Below are 22731 nucleotides of genomic sequence, written 5' to 3'. Positions count from 1 at the left end.
CTTGTTACCTTGCCCGTGTCTCTTATTTTTTTCTCATGTGTCACCTGTTTTGTTTTGTTTTGATGCGTCACGGTAATGATATTATATAGTATTGGTCCAACACAACTCTAAATGACAAGGTTTTCTTTTAGCTTCAGTCATAGACTCCTTTTGTTACTCTCTGAAGAAAAGGTAATTAGATGAAAAAAAAAAATGTTTTAAGTAACACCAGCACCGCAACTCTGAAAGACTTTTTGTTGCCAAGCAAATTGAGTATAGATATCACATCAGGTCTTTCACTGTGGAGCTATCTTCTTAATCTCTCAATTTTGACTCTTTAAATAATATCTGGTCTTTCTTTGGGGGAAATTTAGAGATTAGGCCCTCCCTCCAAAAAAAAAAAAAAACTAAAGAATTTAAATTTGTGTCTTTATGATACTGTTGTTCTTTTTCTTGAGATATAGCAAACCTTTCAATTTCCGATTTCATTCCTTTTACATTTTTCAGTTTTCTTCAACTTTACAACTTGTTTTATTAATTGTTCGTTAATAGTTGGTTCTCTTTTTTTCCTTTAAGAACTCCTGTCTTGTGGAGTTGGGATTACAGCCCTCTGTAAATCTGTGAGCATTCATTTCATGTCTTGGTTAATTTCTTATGATGAGTGTATGTTTCTTGAGTCTGCCTCTGATTTCACCAATCCAATTTTCTGCTGCATTGATTCTTCTGTTACTGCTTCTGCTGCCAGTATTAATTGATTTGTGGCCAAGTTTATCCTGTGCTGGTCTCAGTACCCTCCAACTTTGTCCTTGTCTCTAGAGTCCACATTTTTGCTAGAATGAACCATCTAAAACACAAGGCTGGTTCTGTCATTCTCCCAGTAAAAATTGTAGTTGCCTCTTCTCTACAGAGCGATGTTCTGTAAGTAAAGCCTCCTGTTATCTGAGCTTCCTGCATCTCTCTCTGGTCTTGTAATCCATCACTGCTCTGCCCCGTGCCTGGAATGCCTACCATGCTCCCAATCCCATGCTCCCCACCCGTACTCTCAGCCTTGATGAACTGGTTTTGCCCACTAAACATAAGTATTTGTCTTCTCTTGGCTACATACTCTCTTGCACCTTGTACCATGCTTTCCAACTAGGTTGAGTAGTTATTGGTTTATACTTGTCCATGGCACCCTAACATTGGGGCGGGTATGGTATTATGATTTTTATAGCCTCAATTCTAGTGCAGTGCCTGGTGTTATTTATTACCCTCCTGTCTTCTGGGTTGTATTTACTTTAAGGGAAAGACTGGCCTCCATCATATGATCCTTCTATTCTTTTTTTCCTCTTCACGGGAAATATTTTTAGTGGGGTTAGCCTATCTATCTACTTGCATTTCTCCAGTCTGTGTTTTCATGTACATAAGTTACTAATCCTTAAAATGTGGTCTTAGCGGTAACTTGTCCTTAATCACCATAGTACTCAGTTTCTGGGTCAAGGTCAGGAACCAGTTCTGTGAGTGACCTGTAAAACACCCGGTCACTGTTCATTTTAGTAATCAAATTACAGGCTTAGGACATCTAGGACCGACTTCTCTAGCCTAATTGTTTGGTCTCAAGCCTGGGGTGCTCCAGCTTTGACAATGTGTTCCTAGTTATGCAGCCCTGAAATCGAAAGCCAGCTCTGCAGCCAGGGTGGTCTTCCTCTTCTGTTTTTATTGTTTACCTCCAAGATCATATTGTGCCTTAATTCTTTTTTTTTTCTTCTTTGGTCTTTCAAGGACTGCACCAGCAACCTATGGAAGTTCCCATACTAGAGGTCAAATCGGAACTGTGGCTGCCAGCCTGCTCCACAGCAAAAGCAGTGCCACATCCGAGCCGTGTCTGTGACCTACACCACAGCTCATGCAATGCCGGATCCTTAACCCACCCAGCGAGGCCAGGAATTGAACCTGCATCCTCATGGATCCTAGTCAGGTTCGTTACCACTGAGCCACAACGGGAAATCCTGTGCTTTAATTCTTAAACACTTAAGAAAGAGGGAAAATAAGCTTTATATATTTCTAGAAAATGATGTTTTTTGTTGTTGTCTTTTTTTTGTTGTCTGTCTTTCAAAACAACATGGAAAAATTACCAAAGATGAGGGTAAAATTCTTCAACATCCTGCCACTCAGAGATAAGCGTCTTATAGAGTATGTTTCTGCATAAATACACATAAGAAAAGTGTACCTATTTCCTAAGTGATATCTTGGGCTAAATGCTGTCCTACAGCTCCCCCCCTTTTTTTTTAATTCAACATGTGTAAACTCCATCATATATCAGTAATTGAAGATGTGTTTCATCATTGGTAATTTACTCACCAGTAACTGTAGTTGGACATTTAAATTCCTTATAAATAATGCTGTGATGAATATTCATCTTTTATATTTTTTTAGAGCTCTTCTGCCAGAAGGTATGCAGGTAAATATGTGGCTAAGTGTTGCCATAACGCCTTTCAGAAAAGTCTATCCACCATCAATAGTGCAAGAAAATACTGCTCCATATCTCTACCAAGACTGGATTTTTGTCAATTATTCCCTGTGAACTAAAGACTCCCAATTTATAGCTCTAAATTCAGATCTCTTGTTATTTTCACGTGGTATCTGTCTCACTAGCATCTCAAATAACATGCCCCAAGCCATAACCTGATTTCCTGCCTCAATTCCCAAGCCTTTTTTTCTTCCGCTTTCTATTTCTTTTCTTTAAATGGAACTAAAATTTCCTGGTTATTCAAGTTAGAAGTCCGGAGTGATCTTTTCTCTTGTCTCTTTCCCCCTGAAACTTCCTATCAAATATATTAGCAAGGCTAATGGATTGTATTCACAATAGCACAGATACCACAGTATCACAAATATGAGGAGACTCTGCAGTTAAGCTTAAGCTAGCTCAGCAATTTTTTTTTTTTTTTAAGAGCTTTAAAAAAATATCCCTCCTTTCGACTTGGCAGAATGAATCTAAACTTTTAGGGATATAATTAGATTTCCACTTCTAATATTTAATTATACATGTATTTGAAACAAAATTTAGAAATACTGTTTCCCCCTTATTTCATGTAAAAATTTGGTGCCAACTCTTCGCCTTACATCTTGGGTATTTTGTCAGCCCTGGAACGAGTCGTCTAACACAGTTTTCCAGATCACCTCCTCTTCTCCTCTCCTCTCCTCCCTCCCCTTCCATCTGCGTTGTTTTTGATGTTTTTAAAATCTGCGTATACTGCCGTCCCCGCCAGAAGAACGATTCGGGCAGATTTTCTTCCCCTCGCTTTTGTTGTGGGCATACGTTCATGACCTCATAACCTAAGTATGGGTGAAATGCTTTTTTTTTCAAAAAGCGGTCTTCGAAAGATGGCTTGACAGTGACATCTACCACATGCAGCTGTGAGGTAACACCCCAAGGAAGAATTACTAACTCTTCTCACTTTATTTGCTTCCCTCCCAGCCCCCTCGGCAATTGTGTCAGGTTACCTTTCAAACAGGGACGCCTCTCTGTCAGTTCTTGAACTTAAATTCAGAATGATCAAGCTGGATAAGGGCATTTAGTTACTCTTGATTGTGGTTCTTACAGTGCAGTTTCTTAGTTCTCACGGATTGATATTGGGATGGATAGAAATTGCCACTGATTTTTGAAATAGATCATTTATTGCTGTTGGTTTAGTTTAGGAATACAGATCCCTTCCCTTGTTTTTCTCCCCTCCCATTCCTCTTTCTTTCTTCCTTTCTCTCTCTCTTCTTCCTTCCTGTGTGTGTGTGTGTGTGTGTTGGTTTGTTAAGGTCCTTTAATGGGAAATGGGAGACTAGCACTTTCATTTTACAGTGACATTTTCTGAAAGGTCCTAATTTACTTAGCCTTGTATTTGGGGTGAGTGGCAGGGAGAGGATTTTTAGTGAGGAATCTGAATAGGGGGGATCTCCATAGAAATGGTCATTTATTTTTAAAAATATTTCTTTGAAATTTTAGCACTTTAGGTAAGGATAGTAAAAAAAAAAAAAATCCTTTTAAATATGTTACTGATCAAGCATAGAGATGAGAAATGAAAATGGGGAATGACAGTTTTTTCAATGAATGTTGACTCTCCCTACTGCCTGAACATAGAAGCGGAGATGGTTTACATAAGGGTGCATCTTAAAATACAATCTGAATGCTCCAGTAGTCATCTTTCTCCAGTCAGACTTCTAATCAAGCACATCTGTATGCCCTTTCGGTTGTCTTTTTATTGGCTGTTATAATGAAGCATCAGTAACAGATCTTCCACCTCCAGTCCTGGACATTCTGCTGCAGCATATAACTTTGATTTGCAAAGAGCACTGAACCCAGTTATTCTTTCAGGGAAGATGACAGGGCACAATAGATGGCTTTGTCCCCTCTTGTCAAAAGGATGAAGCGCTAATGCTGTGATTCAGATATTGGTGTGCCATCCAGGCACTAGTTATCTGGCATTATGACAGGTTTGCTAATGATTCCTGATGTGAGTGCCACAAAGAAAAAACTGTAAATAGCCTCAGGGAAGCACTGTACAAATACCATTTTTCTTTAAGGACTGAATCTACATGATCCCATCAAATAAAGCTTTGAAAAGAAAAAAGACTCACTTTTGATGAGTTCTTATTTCATTCTACTCTCTTCTGCTAGGAAGGTTCATCTTATTCTTCTCTTCCTGATATAAGATTTTTCAAGGGAAAATTGTGATTTTGTTGTGTCTTTTCTAGAATCTTATTTTTCAAATGTAGATTTTCATGTTCTGTAGCTTATATATCAATTGAGAGTTTCAGTTAAAAACGAAATGGTTGCATCTTAACCTAGGCATGGCAAAAATACTACTTATTAAAAACACAAATAATGAAAGGAAAACCTATGCAAATAATATCAGCTTTCGCATGGAACTTTTGCAAGTTTTTTGTTATAATATTCCTCTGGGTCAGGCTTCCTTTGAAGGGTACAGTTTTTGAAAATATGGTTTCTAGTTTTTTGTTTGTTTGTTTTAGGGCCGCACCCGTGGCATATGGAAGTTCCCAGGCTAGGAGTCGAATCAGAGCTGCAGCTGCCAGCCTACACCAGAGCCACAGCCACAAGCAACATGGAATCTGAGCCGTGTCTGCGACCTACACCACAGCTCATGGCAGCGCTGGATCCTCGACCCACTGAGTGAGGCCGGGGATCGAACCTACATCCTCATGGATACTAGTCAGATTTATTTCCACTGCACCATAACAGGAACTCCCTGGTTTCTAGATTTTAAAAGATTTTTTTCTCTTCACTGTAGTAAATTTGATAATACAAAAACGGCATAGATAACATTTTTAAAAATCACCCAATAATTATATCTGAAATAACATTTTAAGAATTGCTGAGTATTTAAGTATGAGTTTATGTATGACCCTTACATGTTTAAAATTTGCGTATCCTCAGATATATTACAATTTGGGGTCGAATATTCGATTTGGTGAGCTGCTTTTTTCATATAAAATACATTATTATGAATATTTGACCACTTGTTAACAAAAGATTATTTTTAACAGTGCTGCTTCATGAAGGGATTTCGGTAAAGAGTACAGTAAAAATGTTTTTCTGAGATGAATTCCGCTTAAAGCTCCATCAGAATGGCAATCGCATTCTCAAGTGTCATTTTGGCGTGGTTACGAGAAAGTGTTTATTCAGCGCTATGCTGGGTATTTTGGAGGATAGATGCAGAGATGAACAAAACGTAGTTCCTGACATCACCCAGGCTTCAGATGCAGTGAGGGAGGCCACCATGCACCCCACTGTTCGTAGCAGGAATCAGTGGGGAGGAGAGAGAAAAACAGGAGCTTCTTTTTGTGGAGTCTGCCTGTGCGTTGGCTTCGAAGAGCAGATGAACAAGTGGTCCACGTGCAGGCATTTCGCTCTGACAGTGTTGATATGTACACAGCGCTGCAGGGCGCCAGGTGGAGTAGGCACAACACTGCAACCAGGAGGGGAACGAGTTGGGTGTGGAGGTTAGAAGGGTAGGGCAGGGTGTTCACAGGACTGGTATCTCTTGCCTCAGAAGAGCAAATACAGGCACAGCAGCCTTTTCCTCTAGGCCACCAACTTTTTCTTTGTAACCCAGATCCCTGGCCATGCATCAGAATTTTTAGAGAAATGATTTTATGTGCAGCTACATTCTACTTGGAAATACTTGCTTCGTTTAAGCAAATAAAAACCGTAAAAAAAAGTTTCCAGAAGAGGTGTACAGCATGATAATGGGTTTTATTTACACGTAATTTGAGGGTAATGAAGCAATTTCAATGCTGTGTTAATACTGAGTTCTGCATGTAGTAAACAGTGTTAGGCTTTTAGAAGGAGATATGTTTAGCTTGGTGTAACTCGGGGATTTTTCAGATCTATGGACTGCTAAACCAAAGGGTTCTTTCTTGAGCTGTGCTCCCAGTTCTGGTGCTAAATGCATTAACAAAAATAATAATCAAAGACGGGATTGAAGGAAAGAAGCCAGGATGGAAAGGAGGGAGAGAGAACAGAAGGCTTTTCTAGGGTTTCCTGGGCAAGAACCAGGTGTGCAGCCATAGACCTGACCTTCACCTGCCAGTGATACAGGACCCAGGGCAGTAGGTGAAATCTGACCAATGCCTTTGTGATGGCTGCTTCCAGGCACTGGTGGAGAACAGACACTCCCGTTTGAATATGTACCACTGCCATGACTTGTAAGGTAGACTTATTATGTGACCTCTGGCAGAGAAGGACAAATACTGTATCTTCTTATATGTGGAAGGTAATAGGGTTAGAAATAGAAACTCATATGCTCCAAGAAATAGAGTCGAATGATGGTTTTCAGTGGGGGAAATGGGGAGATGTTGGTCCAAAGTATTAGAAGCCTACAGCTCTAAGATGAGTAAGGTCTGGGGTTTAATGGACAGCATGGTGATTTATGACACCGGACTACATACATGAAAGTGGAGAGAGAGTATCTTAAATGTTAGGACCGTAAAAACAGAAAATGGTAATTGTGTGAGGGCTGGGATTACATACTGACCTTCTCGTGGTGATCATTTAGCAACACACACGTGGGTCAGACCATCACATGTACCCCTTAAACGTACATGTGTTCCATGTCAGTAATATCTCAAAAGACTGGGGGTGGGGGAGAAAGGAATGGGACCTCTGCGGGCAGGAGACTTTCTCCCGATGGGTGAGTGGCAGCAGTGCTTTGAAGAAGAGAGCAATGCTGCTTGATGGCTTCAGTCTGCATTTCTTCATACTGTAACCCGGAGGAGTACTGAAAATGGGCCAGGTTTAAACACTGAAGCGGCTCAAGAGATTCCAGAAGATTTAGCGCTTTTCGAATCTGGGACAGAATAAGAATTTCGTTATATAAAATACTTTTAAAATTCATTAAGTTCTACTTGGCTTGAATGAGAGTGGCACACTTAAAGAATTATATTGTTAGGAGTCTTCTAAGTTTACAACCTTGAATAGTTACAGATGAAAGACAATAGACATCATGACGTGGCATTTGAACACAAATATGAAATGCAGATGTGGCTAGTAAGAATATGTCCATAGTTGTAGGCTTATAGCAGTTATGAAGGGCCTTGGTGTCATATCTGAGGTGGTTGAAGTTCTTTTTAAATGATCGGAACATGGTTCTTCTCAACCCACTTGTCCTTGGAACTCTTGTCTCAGCTTGTGTGGACGCTTGCTGACTTTCTAAGAACCAGCTATACTGGATTTCTCTCAGTTCCTGCAAGCACTGTGTGTTGTCTCTCCTCAAGGAAGTGCCTTTGCATGTACCACTCCCTCTACCAACACCCCCCCCCTTTTTTTTTTGCCCAGTGGGCTCCTATGTATCCTTTAGGTTTCAGCTCTAGTGTGACATAGTGACATCTTCCCAGACTCCCTAACTCTAGTTAGGATCTAGATTATAGATTTCCACGGTGCTCTATACGTGGCTTTCATCATGCTCTCATGTTTGACATTTCTTCCTCGGTGTTGATGTCCCCCTGTGAGACTTCAGCTTCCTTTGGGTGCTGTCTCTCATTCATGGTTTACCTCCAAGAGCCCACTGCTCAGGACTCAGTAAATCTTTTTTTTTTTTTTTTTTTTTAATACTGTAGATGTGACTGCTTCATGGAAGGGTGAGCTCTTATGAAAGATGGTCTTCTAAGCTCATATTCTTGTCTGCTGTGCCAGAGAAGAAATGCATTGAAAGATACGGGTGGATGGATGGTTGGATGGCAAGAGAGAAAGAAGGCGGGAGGGAAGAAGGGAAGGAGATATTCTAGCTCAGTGCTGACAGCGCAGGTTGCGGAGCTGGATTAACTGGGTACAGACCCTGGATCTGTGACTCTGAGTGATGTGAACTTGGCCAAGACCTTTATACCTCAGCTCCTTACCTATAAAATGGGAAAGGTAATAATATCTACCCAAAAGGTTTTCATGAGAAGTGAGTGAAAATATGTATCATGTGTGTACAGTATAATAATTATGATTATAAAATAACAGTCCTAGTCACCAGTGTTCTCTTTTTCCCACTGTCTTTTCATCCTTACATCTTCCCCCCAGAAAAAGCAGAAGAAGAGTTTGGGATTTTTTTTCCCTCCTAGCTCTAGAATTGTTATCCCCAGTGGAGCTAGAAGACAATAGACCTGATTTGTTGATTCAGCCTCATTTTGTATTTCAGGATAGCCAGATACCATTTTGTAAATACATTTTAAGATATTCACAAAGAACAGAATTTGAGGAATTGCCATGTAAACTATAATTAAAACGTACCTTTAAAGACATTAAACTTGCTGTGTCAATGAAGAATTTATTTTAGCATTTTGACCGAGTCCAGTAAAGTTAATTTCCTTGTTTAAGAAACCCAGTTTAAAGGTGTACATAGACCCTTAACGAATCCTGTATCAGTTAAGTGAGTATTCTAGAATGTCATGTATTAAAGGATGTTGAAGGTCAAATGATCAGTTAAGCAGGTTGACTAGTTCTGTGCACCAGATACCGAACTACATGTAAAAACAAACCACGGCTTTGGCCCTGAAATCGCTGACAAACTGTTAATGTTTAAGGACTGTATAAGAAATTTTAAAATAACTTGGGTGCCATAGACTCTGTCTCCATATGGAAAGTGTAGATACTGATGACCTAGAAAAGAACTTGGGCCAAGGAGCCATTTGGAGGTAAGCTTACTTGTATCTTTTTCACTGATTTCATGGAGCTCAGGATTTAGAGGAGGCAATAAAATACCCAATAAGATACATTGCTCTTCTGAGTCTGGTTTAGTGGGAAACAACTAGTTAGTAACATGAGTTGTGCTGCGCTAGTTAGATGAAGCAGTTTGTTGGCTGTCTCACCGTCCTCATACCCAGGAAGAGAAGTGGGACACGGTTATGCCTGTACTTGGCCTTTGAGGAAGACAGAATTTTTTTTTAAGTTTATGTCATCTATACATGTGGCTCTAAGACTAGAGATTTCTAAAAGAAAAATTATGTGAAGAAATTCTTAGAGGTACACAGAATGTTCTGAGCAGCTCAGGGCTCTAAAAGATGTATATGTTTGCTAGTTGGATGGAACACATAATCACATTTGTACTATGCTCAGTAGACTGTGAGAAGTAAACATTGAAGAGTTTTGGAGTTCCCATTGTGGTTCAGTGGCTTAAGAACCCAGCTTGTATCCTTGAGGACGCGGGTTCGATCCCTGGCTTCGCTCAGTGGATTAAGGATCCAGTGTTGCCTTGAGTTGTAGGTTGCAGATGTGGCTCTGGATCCCTCCTTGCTGCAGCGTGGTGTAGGCCGGCAGCTGTAGCTCCGATTCAACCCTTAGCCTGGGAACGTCCATGTGTTGTGGGTTCGGCCCTAAAAAGCAAAAAAAAAAAAAAAAAAAAAAAAAAAAAAAATTTCCTTTGCTCTAGGACAAAGCTCAAAAGGAGTTAAGCTACTTTAGAGAGCTCAAAGAGCTTTTGAGGTTTCGTTTAGAGCAAGAGCAAGGAGAAGGAGATAGGCTTACTGCCAGAAGGTGTTACTACTGGATTTTTTTTTGGGGGGGGCCTGCACCCATGGCACACAGAGGTTCCCAGACTAAGGGTCGAATCAGAGCTATAGCCATTGGCCAGCGCCACAGCCACAGCAACACAGGATCCAAGCTGCGCCTGCCACCTATACCACAGCTTATGGCAACACTGGACCCTTAATCCATTGAGCAAGGCCAGGGATCGAACTAGCATCCTCATGAATACTAGTCCAATTCATTTCCAAACTCCACCACCGGCTGTTTATGGGCAAAAATTCTTACTTTGCTTCTAGAAAAATTACTTTTCCAGCAGTGAAAGCTAAAACAAACAACCTCAAATGAGGGAAATTAAATTTTTTAAAGAGGAGGCGATAATAAGAGTACCATTCACTTAAGTTTTCAAGACGGAGCTGAATTGCCTTCCAGGAGTTAAAGTGACTCTCAAGTATAATCTCAGGGGTACTGTCAGTGTTCTTTGTGAAATCATGGAGAAGGTGAGAAGTACCAGGAGACTGAGGAGAGAGAGACAAAAGTCCCCATTTCCAGAAAGGCATAGATTGTGAAAACACAAGTCCACTTCCCTAACTTTAAACTGCAGCAACATTTGCAGAGGTTGTGATAATGATAATAACAATAAAATGTTCAGGAGTTCCCGTCGTGGCTCAGTGGTTAATGAATCCGACTAGGAACCATGAGGTTGCGGGTTCGATCCCTGGCCTCGCTCAGTGGGTTAAGGATCCGGCGTTGCCGTGAGCTGTGGTGTAGGTTGCAGACGTGGCTCAGATCCCGCGTTGCTGTGGTTGTGGCGTAGGCTGGTGGCTACAGCTCTGATTTGACCCCCTACCCTGCGATCCTCCATATGCTGTGGGAGCAGCCCTAGAAAAGACAAAAAGACAGAAAAAAAAGGTTCAGTGTTTAGAAAAGAATGGGATGATCTCCATGAATCAGTGTGAATCTATAAGAACAAGATATGCCAAACTGATCTATTTTTTTTCAGTTGTGTAATTACTGTTGGATTAGACGGTAATAAAGACATGTCATATCTTGACTTGAACAAGTAGTTTACAAAGTTTCCTAGACTATCCTTATGGAAAAGGCAGTGAAATGTTGGCAGTTGGGTTGGTTTACAGCTGCTTACATGGCCACACCTATGCCAGCATTCCACAGTCTTTAGGTAATAACCAGTGACTCTATATACTGATTCCTTAAAGAGAAACGGTAGTGAACAGCACGGGGAATGATGTCCAGTCTCTTGGCGTAGAACGTGATGGAAGATAGTACAAGAAAAAGAATGCGTGTGTGTGTGATATGAGGAAAAGAATGTGTGTGTGTGTGTGTGTACACACACGTGTATGTATACGATTAGGTCATGACGCTGTACAGCAGAAATTGACATGACACTGACTCATCTATACTCTAATTAAAGAAAAGAACTGGTGGTGAATATTAATTGGCATACTTTCACAAAGCATAGACCTGAGTTATGAGTTCTTTTGATAAAGGATTTATTTAGTGAAACATGAGTGAGCACCTGGATTTATTCATATGATTGAGATTTCAGTTATAGACTTTGCCCCATCTGCGCTGAGCTGTATGTGTAAAGATTTATCCGTCTACTTTTAAGTTTCATAAATCAAATCAACTTGGCTGATAAATCACTTAAAAGTCCAAGAATAATCTTACCACTTAAAAGCAAAGGCTGGCTGGATAAGAATGCAGTTACGAAGCAGCTTTTTTCTTATTTGTTTAACAACATCTGCATTAACTGCAAGGAGATGTTTTTCATATTCTTGAAATGTCAAATTTCTAGGAAACTCTCCCTCAACAAAAGGCAGAAGACCATATACAATTCAGTAGTACAGATAATCTCAGCAGCATCTTTGTGAGCTAATGTTTCTGTTGGCCTTCTGGTGATTCCACTGCCATCTGCTTATACAGGATATTTGTACTTAAAAAAAATTCCCTGGAATCACATCAAAGAAGGAACTATAATATTCTGTCCCCTTACAGAAGTTTTTTTGGTTTCTTCAAGCAGGGAGTCCATGATGACTGCTACATCCAGTGTATTTTATTAATTATTATTAAAGAGTGCCAACTCATATATGTGTTAATCTTTTATAACCGACATTTCTTTGGTATTTATAATGTTTTTTCCCTAACCTAAGAAAAGTATGATGATTTCTTTGAAGAGTTGTACACTTCAAATGAAATACCCTTTTATGAAATCGTACGTCATCCTCTTCTTTGCAGCTATTCATCTTATCCTTGCATCCAGAGCCAGTAAAAGTTGAGAGTGAAAATAGAGAGCAGTGTCTGTCCTGATAATTCTAGGTGCTACTCTTTAAATCTCTTTCTGCTTTTAACAATTCTGTCTTCAGATCTTGTGGGCTTTTGAAACAGGAATTGAGTTAACTTCACTTTGCCTTAAGAGAGCCCCTCCTGTTAAAATTTGTGATCTATAATTTTTATTACGGCTTTGTTTTCAATTATATCTAATTTAATGGCTGTCATTTTTATAGAGTAAAATCCAATCTGGGTTTTTAGCATTTTATAGTTATCTGTGTTATACCATATTTTATAGTAAAACTTCAAATTAAAAAATAAAAAAACCTTGAATTTAAAAAAGCGTTGATTCAGATTGTCTTCTTTCTCCTGTATCCAAATTAAATCGATTCCTGAGAATATGTTGGATTGCAGGTTTTTAGATATTAGAACCTATATAATAATATTTTAAATAGAAAAAAAGATGCATTCTCTGTCTAGTTAAAAACTTTAACCAAACTTCCATGAACGTTGTCAAACACTTTCAAGAGCTATGTAACTGTCCACCAAAGCTTTTGTATAATGATTATTACAATGCATTTGAAGCACTCCTTACCTAATTTTTAAAATGCTTAGCGAACTCATTTTTGGGTATGATTTGGTTCAATAAGCAATGGGACTACAGAATTGAAAAAAATTTTGGGGGGGTCTTTTTAGGGCTGCACTCGCAGCGTATAGAAATTCCCACGCTAGAGGTCGAATCAGAGCCACAGCTGCAACCTACACCACAGCTCACAGCAACACCGGATCCTTCACCCACTGAGTGAGGCCAGGGATCAAACCCACATTCTCATGGATCCTAGTCAGGTTCATTACCCACTGAGCCACGAACGGAACTCCCAGAATTGATTATGAATTGGGTTTTTCTTCTACCCAGCAAGGAACAAGTACTATAATATAAATAAATAATGAAATAATAAGATTCCATCTAAATTGGACATGGGTTGCTGGGGCCCCAAAGTGCCTGGCACAAGCAGCCTCTGTGACCGAAGACTGTTCTGTGTTATCCCTGTGAGTATCTCTCAGGTTTTTCTTTGATCACAAGTTTCCCTTCCTCAGCATCTATTTTTGACAAGGCTAAATAGGGACTTTTTGGTTTATGTTTATTAGTTGAGGACGTGAATGTTATCGCTAAGGTTTTGAAGCACTCTGGTTTCCTGCTTATTTTAACACCCTCTCGTATAGGTTAGTGTTTATTTATATATGTGAGAAAAGACCAAAAGAGGGGGTTAGAAATGCTGTGCTTTGGAATAATAGTTACAAGAATGAACTGATCTGTAGTAACCTTTTAAATGATTTGATCTGGTCATGCTTATACTGTTCCAAATGAAACACCCAAAGAGTATATTTTAATTAATTAGTCATTTCGTATTCAATAAGATAATCTATTTTCTTTTGACTTTGCTCTTTTCTAATTATCTGAAGTCTTGTCTAAAATGTTTGGATTGCTTTGATGTTCATTTTAAGTTCAACCCTTATTACAAATTCACTGCTGTCAGGAGTTCCTGTCATGGCTCAGCAGTAACAAACCCAACTAGTATCCATGAGGATTCAGGTTTGGTCCCTGGCCTTGCTCAGTGGGTTAAGGATCTGGTGTTGCCGTGAGCTTCAGTGTGGGTTGCAGACATAGCTCGGATCCTGTGTTTTTGTGGTTGTGGCTGTGGCCGGCAGCAGTAGCTCTGATTGGACCTCTAGCCCGAGAACCTCCATATGCCACGGTACAGCCCTAAAAAAAAAAAAAAAAAAAAAATTAATTGCTGTCTGATTTCTGCAGTCCCGTTTTTCTGCTTAGTATTTCTTTTGAGACCCCTAATGTTCCTCTTCTTAATTTCCCATTTTCCCCACAAATAAAAAAAAAATTTGCTTTTATTTATTCGCATTGTATCTGGGACAGAAAATGCCTATTCAACCTAGTGATGGGCAGAAAGTTCTGATCTTTCTGATCTCTAACATTCAACTTGTTAGAGATCAGAAAGATGGCCAGTCTGGGTGGAACAGAGTTTGAGAAAGGAAAGAGTGAATGAATTTGGGTCAGAGATGGCCAGAGCTGGAACATGTTAGAATTATATTCCAAGGGCAGCAAGAAGTCAATGGTGGCTCTAAACAGAGTGGTGAATATCTGATTTATGTTTAAAACCTCATTCTTGTGTGTCAGTGGTGGGAGCAGGAGGGAGCCTAGAATGGATGCAGGGAGACTGATTAGAAGTCTGTTGCTGAGTTTCAGATGAGAAGTGATGGTGGCTTAGCTTAGAGTGGTGGCAGTGGAAATGGGGAGAAGGTGGGCATTTATGGAATATGTTTGGTTGTAGAACTGACAAAAGCTGTTAATAAACTACATCAGGGGGTGGAAATAAAAGGGAGAAATTGAGGATGACTTCTAGCTTTGGGTTTTTATTTTATTGAATCGAGGGTGGTAATTTTTTAAGATGAGGAAAACACTGGGGGAGTATAGAATTAAGAGTTCTGTTTTGGTCATCTGAAATTTGAGGTGCTTTTTTGACTTCCAAAATACATCTGCAGTATATATGAAAGAGTTTGATGATTTTGAAGATAGGTCAGGGAAAGAGATGTGGTAAGTGTATAGATCGTATTTAAGTCCTATTCTTCTCTCTCCTACCAGGTAAAATGATGACCGCATTGTGTATTACAGGGATATGTTTTAGTACATTAATTAGTATTAATATATTAAATATAATTATTTAATATTATAGTACCTATAATAAATTTGTATAGTTATCTTATTTGGTAAAATATTCTGATTTCTTTTTCCTATTTATAGCTCAATGGCTTAAGGGTATTCATTCACTGGCATCAATATTTAACTGGAGATCTAACAGTTACGTGTTTTTTCTTCTGTGTTTTGTTTTTCTTTTTAGGCAAAGTCATTAATAAAGATTTGCGACATTACCTGAGTCTTCAGTTTCAGAAAGGATCAATTGACCACAAACTGCAGCAAGTGATCAGAGATAATCTCTATTTGAGAACCATTCCATGTAAGTATGAGATGGAATAAAAGAAATGGAGGTCGCAATGTCTTTATTTAAACTAGTTAACACTTAGGCATATTAAGTAGAGTGTTTTAGATGAAATTGAAGACTAAGCTGGGACACTGGAATGAAAGAAAAAATGGATAAAGAGAAAAATTTTCAGAGGACTTTCATGGGTTTTGTTTTTAAAATAGAAAAAATAGGAGAGTCTATAGTGTGACTTTTAAAGTCATTGGACCTTAAGAATTTAAAAGTAAATGTATTGGGGAAATTTAAAAAAATTTAAGAGTCTAAATGTATGTGTTGCTAACTAGGTTTCATTCCTATGAATCCATTTCTAAAGCCTATGCAGTATGAAGACTTTTTTGCCCTCAATTCTTTATACACTAGAACAAACATTCTTATATTAATTATATGGATATTACTAATCTTAAAGTCTGCCTCTTCTCCAAAGGAAAAAAGGAGGAAGCATGAAGCGCCAGCTTTGTGGTAATCCACTTTGAATTTTTATCTAAATGTTGGTGTATTTATCTATACTAGTCTTCACAGGACCTGACTGTTACTGTAATGGTATCTTATTTTCGGCTTTTTTTTTTTTTTTTTTTTGGTTTAGACAGGCTTTTATAATTGATATCTGGGTAAGGTTGTTATAGAGCTATAAGAAAATAGAATGGTACTTTCTAGAAGTATCTGTCTTGCACCAGCCATTTCTTAAGTAATTTTAATTCAAATATGTATGAAGCATATTTGGAGGTTGCGCCTGTGACCCCCAACAGTTCTCATAAAACTCTATGAGCTTTTATTTTGTTCTCTGAGTGTTCTTGGTCTTTCCATTTTGCTACTGAGAAATAGAGATAATTTAAATTTAATTCTGTTAAGTTTAGGGTCCCTTCTCCATTATTTCTAATGTAAGATTGATATTAAGGAAAACATGAGATGTTACTACCAATGCACCAATATTACTAAACACATAAGAAATCATGTATGCTTAGTTTAATTTAGTGTAATCTGGGGAAGGATAATAGCAGAAAACAATAAAAGGGCATAAAAGAACATTCTGGTTTGTTTTTACTTTGGAGTGTATCTGCAACTCCTTGTGGATACTACCTTTTATAAAGCTTCTGGAATTCTTGATTTCTTTTTCTTGTTATTTAATCTCACACAATGTTCAGTCCATCACCAAGCCTTTCTAATTATGCGTCTTAAATACCTATCCATCTGTACTACTGTAGATACTCACTCCTTGTTTGGACTTTTTTTTTTTTAAAGAAAAAAAATAATAATGTCATGTGGTGGCAAATAGCTTTGTAAAACTGACCTCAAAATCTTGACTTTAGCATGTTGTTGGCTGGTTCATTTGCGCAGGTTACTTAAACTTCCTAGGCTTCAGAATCTCCATATTTCAAATGTGAATAATTGGGCTCAACGCGTTTGGTTACTAGGATTAAAGGGAGAACACAAGTGTAAACCACTTGGTCTGGAGCAGGTACTCAAGCAGTGTTTGTCTCCTGCCCCATTCTTATTGTGTCCCCTGCCTCCCATGTCACCTCAGTCGCGTCCATCTTTAAAATGCATGTCTGATTCTTGTCCATCTATAGTTTATCCTTCAAAAACTTCTATTGACTATAAGTCTAGACTCCTTAACATGCTATAAAATATTTTGTTTTAAAATCTGACTATTGATTATTTCCTCCCATAAATCTGCCTTGTCAGATTTCAGAATCACAAGTCCTAACATCTTTTCTTGGCATTTGCCTGATAAATCTTTACCCCTCTTTTTATTCTTTTATCTTTCTGAATCTCTGTTTTACAAATTGTGTTGAACTTTGTAGCCCGAAGTGAAGCTTTGTATGTATTAGTTTGATCGATATCTTTAGTCTCATTTTTGTCATATTTTTCTGTTTTACCCATACACAGGCCTTTCATATTGTCAAGGCTTTGACAGTGTAGTCTGTTTAATTTCTCTCTCTTGTTAGGAAGATTTGCCTCTTTATGCTAATGGCTACCTTCACACCTCGATATAAAACTCTTCTGTTTCTCCTCCTCCATTTGGTGTCCCTCCTATGAGCAGTGTTAAAATTATCTAATCATTTCTTCTAACCCCTTCCCTCTCCCAGTCCCATCATCTGACTTGAAGTAATATCTTTTTCTTTTCTTTTTTTTTAATTTTTTTTTTTACAGCTGCACCTGCAACATATGGAAGTTCTTGGGCTAGGGGTCGAATCAGAGCTGCAGCTGCGGCCTAGGCCACAGCCATGCCAGATCCTTAACCCACTGAGAGAGGCCAGGGATCCAACCTGCATCCTCACAGGGACAACAGCAGGTCCTTCATTCACTGAGCCACAATGGGAACTCCTGAAGTAATATCTTTTATTTCCAACAAATATAAGGTAGTCAGTAAGCTTATTCTACTTTGCATATGGTTTCCTTTTTCTCACTGTTTTTTGATATTTGAGCTGTATCTATATGGGCAATGCAAATAGCCATTACATACTCTCCCATTTTTATAAGCATTTATTCTCTATTCTATGGGTAGATATATATTTAATTAACAACCCTTATATTGTTGTTTCTTCAGTAATTGTGGTTTTCTAAAACTTGCTCTCTACCAGATTGCCGCAAAGGGTTCACAGGATCTTTATCGGAGTTGTATGCTTGGCCTTTATATTTTCAAGTTTTTTTGGATGGATATGAAATCCTTGGCTCACAAAGATTTCCCTGACTCTTATTAGTCAGTTATCTAATTGTCTTCTGGCATTGAAACATTGCTCTTACACAATCTGAAAACAATCTGATGGTTATTCCCTTGTAAGTAACTTGGTATTTTGCCCACATTGGGTGTTTCAGGGTAGCATTTTTAGTTTCGTAGCTCTAGAGCTCCCTCCTTCCTTGTTAAAGCAAGTTAATAAAAATATGTCCTTGCACTTTCTGCTGCCCTCTACCACTTTCACTTGGATCTTCTTTTTAACTTACTTCTAATGTCCTAGTTTTGCAGTTTCTCCCCAGTATGAGGTTTTGTCCTAGAAAGGAGCTTCAATTTATTTGTTATAATTCACAGGTTCCAAACAGCTGCAGCTATTTCAGATCCTAACGAGACCTCCTAACTTAAAAACCGAAATGTCCAAAACCTGTCCAAGAATATGGAAGCTCTGATGTATGAGTAGCACTTAGCAAACTGAATGGTCACTTCCTGGCCTCTAAATGTAATTCTTTACTGAGAGGTACCAGATCATCCTGGAGAAAATTCTGATTCCAGGGCTGGGCAAGGAAAGTAAAAGGTGAGCTTGAAATATCTAATTGTACTAGAAAGTTTATTTATTTGGAGGCCATATCAGAATATAAAAAAGCCACCTACAAATCATGCCCATTGACAAAATCTGAGACTATTTAACGAAATAATAAGAGAGAGAGAAACTTGTACTGTTGTCAGACATTGGACTATAGATAGAACACAACTATGATCCCTAAGAGAGGCGGAGAGGAAACTACACACAAAGGAGTCCTATAATTTCCTCAACTTTCTGCTTGGGGGCACTTTATAGGCCATAGCACAGGGACGGAGAGCCCAGGCAGAGTTCAGCAGACTCTGAGTGGAAGGAACAGAAATCTGAGTTCATGATTCAGAGGTGTCTGGAATTTGCAGGACAGGGTGTCAGAGAGGAAAGAGCTGGAAAGAAAAGGAGCTCAGGCAAATTGCTAAGGTGTCTCCTTGGGTGCATTGCTAAATACTAAACTGAGAATGTGTAGGATGGGAATCTACATGGCAGAATAAAGAACTCTTTGGGAGCTGTAAGGTTAATAATTCCCAGAGCTTACACAGGGCCAAGAGAAATTGGAGTTCTAACCAGTCTGAGTGGAGAGACCTCATAAGGGGCAAAGCTTACTAGTAGGGTTAAAATGGCCATAGATTAAGCTTCCTACGGCCCACTTTAACAAAGTTTAATTTTAAAAACCCCCAAAAGATCAAACGAATATGCATATAACTTAACTGTTAGAAAAAACAAAGGAGGGGAGGGAGGAAAAGAGAAAAAAAATCAACACTCTTTAAAGAAAGACAACAAAATCTAAATACTGAATATTAGACACAATATCAGCATTTAATAAAAAATTATTAGGCATACAAAAAAGCAAGAAAATGTGACCCATAATCAAAAGAAAAGTGAACTGATTAAGAAAAAACAATCAGAAATGACACAGATGATGACCATAACAAAATTTTTAGGGTTATCATAAATATGTGCAAGGATTTAAAGGACAGTATGAACAGGATGAAGAGAAAACAAAATGTGTATTTTTGAAAGAACTAAATGGAACTTCAAAAATTCCCTGGATAGGTTTAAGAGCAGATTATAAACTACAAGGGAAAAGATCAGTAAACTTGAAGACATAGCAGTATGAACTAGTCAAACTGAAACATGGAGAGGAAAAAGACTAAACTTTTTTTAAGCAATCAAAAAGTGAGAGAGACAGAGACACTTCTACTTTTGCCATGAAGAACTAGCTTGTACTGGATTTACCCTCTTACCATAAATGACTAGAAATTGGGCAAGATATATATATAACAGCTATTTTCATACATTGGATTGTAAGAAGAACAGAACTGTGGTCTGTTCATATTGATCTATGGTTCAAGCCAAAGTCGGGGAAGCAGGAAAAAAAAATCTTTGAAGAAATCGTGGCTGAAATGTTTCCACATTTGACAGAAATTAAGTCTGGTAGATCTAAGAAACTCAACAAGCCCCGAGCTGAAGAAATAATCTCAAAAGATATATCAATGTACATAATAATCTAATTGCTGAAAACCAGTGATAAAGAGAAAAATGTAAAAGTCAGACAGAAAAAGAGATCCATACATACAAGGGAACATAGAATAACTGCAGGCTTATCGATAGAAAAAAATACAAGCCAGAAGTTAATCAAATGTCATCTTTAACATGCTGGAAGGAGCAAATGCCAACCTAGATTTCTGTGTACAATAAAATAACCTTAAACATGAAGAACTTTTGAGACAAAAAGGGTAAGGGAATTTTTTTCCAGCAGACTTGCACTTTAAGAAATACTAAAGTAAGTTCTTCAGATGGAATGGAAATGATACCAGAATGAAAATAAAAGGAAAATAGAAAAGTATAAGTACCCTCTTTAGAAAAAGTAAACAAAAAAATCTATAAGGCTGTAACACATGGAATACTTTCAGTCAACTTGTCTTAATTGTTATTTGTTAGAATGTGCCACCCAGCAACATAAGGATATATGTTCTTTTCTAGTGTGCATAGAAACATTTACAAACATAGACCATGTTCTGGACCATAAAATGAGACTCAGTAAATTTTAGAGGGTTTAAATCATATAAAATATGTTCTCTGATCCTAATGGAATTAAATTAGAAATCATTTACAGAAAGACATCTGGAGAATTTCCAAGGATTTGGAAATTAAATAGCACACTTCTAACTAATCTGTGAGTTAAAAAATAAGCCACAAGGGAAATCACAAAGTATCACACATGTCAGTATAACATATCAATTTGTGGGATGTTGCTAGAGCTGTATTTAGAGGAAAATTTATAGTATTAAATATTTATATTAAAAATAATAAAGATCTCATTCAGTGATCTAAATTTCGATCTTAAGAGGAAAATAAACCCAAATTAAGTAGCAGGAAGGAAATAATAAAGATAAGAGCAGAAGTCAATGAACTAGAAAACAGAAGTGATAGGGAAAAATCAGTGAAATCCAGAGCCGCTTCTTTCAGATCAATACGAGTGATAAACAACAGTGTTGGGAATAAGAGAGATGGCATCACTAAAAATCCTAGAGGGAGTTCCGGCTGTGGCTCAGTGGTAACAAATCCTGCTAGGATCCATGAGGATGCAGGTTCGATCCCTGGCCCTACTCAGAGGTGAAGGGTCTGGCATTGCCGTGAGCTGCAGTTCCATGGCTTGGAACCCGAGTTGCTGTGGCTGTGGTGTAGGCTGGCAGCTGCAGCTCTGATTTGACCCCTAGCCTGGGAACCTCCATGTGCCATGGGTGCAGTCCTTAAAAGACCAAAAAAAAAATCCTTTAGATGTTAAGTGAATAATAAAGGATATGCTAAACAATCTTAAGCTAGTAAACTCAACAACTCAGATGAAATGGATAAATTCCTTGAAAGACAAAAACTACCAATCCTTACTTATTCTGAGATAACTGAACAGCCCTATAATCTGTAAAAGAAATTAAATTTGTAGTTTGTAACTTTTCCATAAAGAGAATTTCAAGCCCAGATGGTACTGGTGAATTGTTCCAAATATTTAAGGAAGAAATAATGCCAATTCTGCACAACTTCTGAAAAATAGAACACTTCCTAACTCACTGTGATCTGAGCATTATCCTGATTTTAAAGCCAGATGAAAACATTAAAAGAATATTAGACTAAATTCTTTCATGAACGTAGGCTCAAAAATCCTTTAACTATTTTAACAAAATGCTATATAGTAACATGTAAGGAAGGTAACACATTATGACCAAGTGGAATTTGTCCCAGGAATGCAAGGTTGGTATAACATTTGAAAATTATTATAGTAACAGTCTAGAAAAGCCATATGATCTTCTCAATAGGTGCTGAAAAAACATTTGACTGAAGAAATTCAACTTCAGTTTGTGGTAGACGTTCTCTGAAAACTAGTCTGCCAGTTATTACTCACTGCCTCATGGCTTCATATCTTTTTTTGCCCACTTATGATACTGTCACATTTTCCCCTTACCATCTGGCACAGTGTTAAGCTTTGTCAGTAGAGGGTGCAGGAAGGCTACTGGAGAAAGAAGAGCCTTCTTTTCCTGGTTCCAGTGTGTCTTTTTCTTTTGGCTTCTGCCTACAAAATAGAGTAAGTTTCAATGGTACTCTAGCATCAGCTCCCCAGGGGCAAGTTCAGTGGTGCCCATGGGGGCTGTTCAGGGAGAACCCCAGCAGTAAGTTCCAGAACACCTTCATAGGTGGCTTCATGAGTTCTACCAATGCACCAGCCGAATTCCTCTTTTACTACTGAATTCTGTGGGGACCCCAGATTTCAGCAATATCTCTTCCAAGTGGCTTTCCAGTGGGTTTCTAGCAAGCCCAGCTAGTGTCCCAGCTTGTTTTCTAGTAAGTCAGAAACACCTTCTACATTCATCCCTACCATTCAAGGCAGCTTGCTTGGTGACCTTTATTGGTACTCCAGCAGACAGTTCCCTGCCCACTGTCTATGAACCAGCTCTGTGCCAAGGCACCTAGCAAACTTCTCTACTATCCAGTGGGCGGCTACATACCTTCTCCAATAAGGGCTGTATTATTCAGTAGCCTCAGCTCTCCATGTACCCCTTTCTGTCAAGCTACCTTTTCATTTTCTTTTTCTTATTTTTATTTTTTTTGATTTTTTTTTAAAGGTATTTTTTAAGGCGGGTGGCTCATTTCATAAAGGATTTCACAG

The 22731-nt window shown here is 38.4% G+C and overlaps 1 protein-coding gene across 3 annotated transcripts in view; it reads left to right on the top strand.

The window, feature by feature from the left end:
- Positions 1 to 22731, top strand: part of MAGI3 (membrane associated guanylate kinase, WW and PDZ domain containing 3) — a 239427-nt gene that overhangs the window by 123884 nt on the left and 92812 nt on the right. For all 3 annotated transcript variants that reach the window (XM_001925127.7, XM_021090716.1, XM_005655429.3), the window contains exon 2: positions 15178 to 15294. In XM_001925127.7, the coding sequence (XP_001925162.4) occupies positions 15178 to 15294 (117 nt within the window). The remainder of the gene's footprint in view (positions 1 to 15177; positions 15295 to 22731) is intronic.

The sequence above is a fragment of the Sus scrofa genome, chromosome 4 (assembly GCF_000003025.6).
Source record: "Sus scrofa isolate TJ Tabasco breed Duroc chromosome 4, Sscrofa11.1, whole genome shotgun sequence".
NCBI lineage: Eukaryota > Metazoa > Chordata > Mammalia > Artiodactyla > Suidae > Sus > Sus scrofa.
The sequence above is the reverse complement of the archived record's forward strand: the minus strand, read 5'-3'. Positions and strand labels throughout refer to the sequence as shown.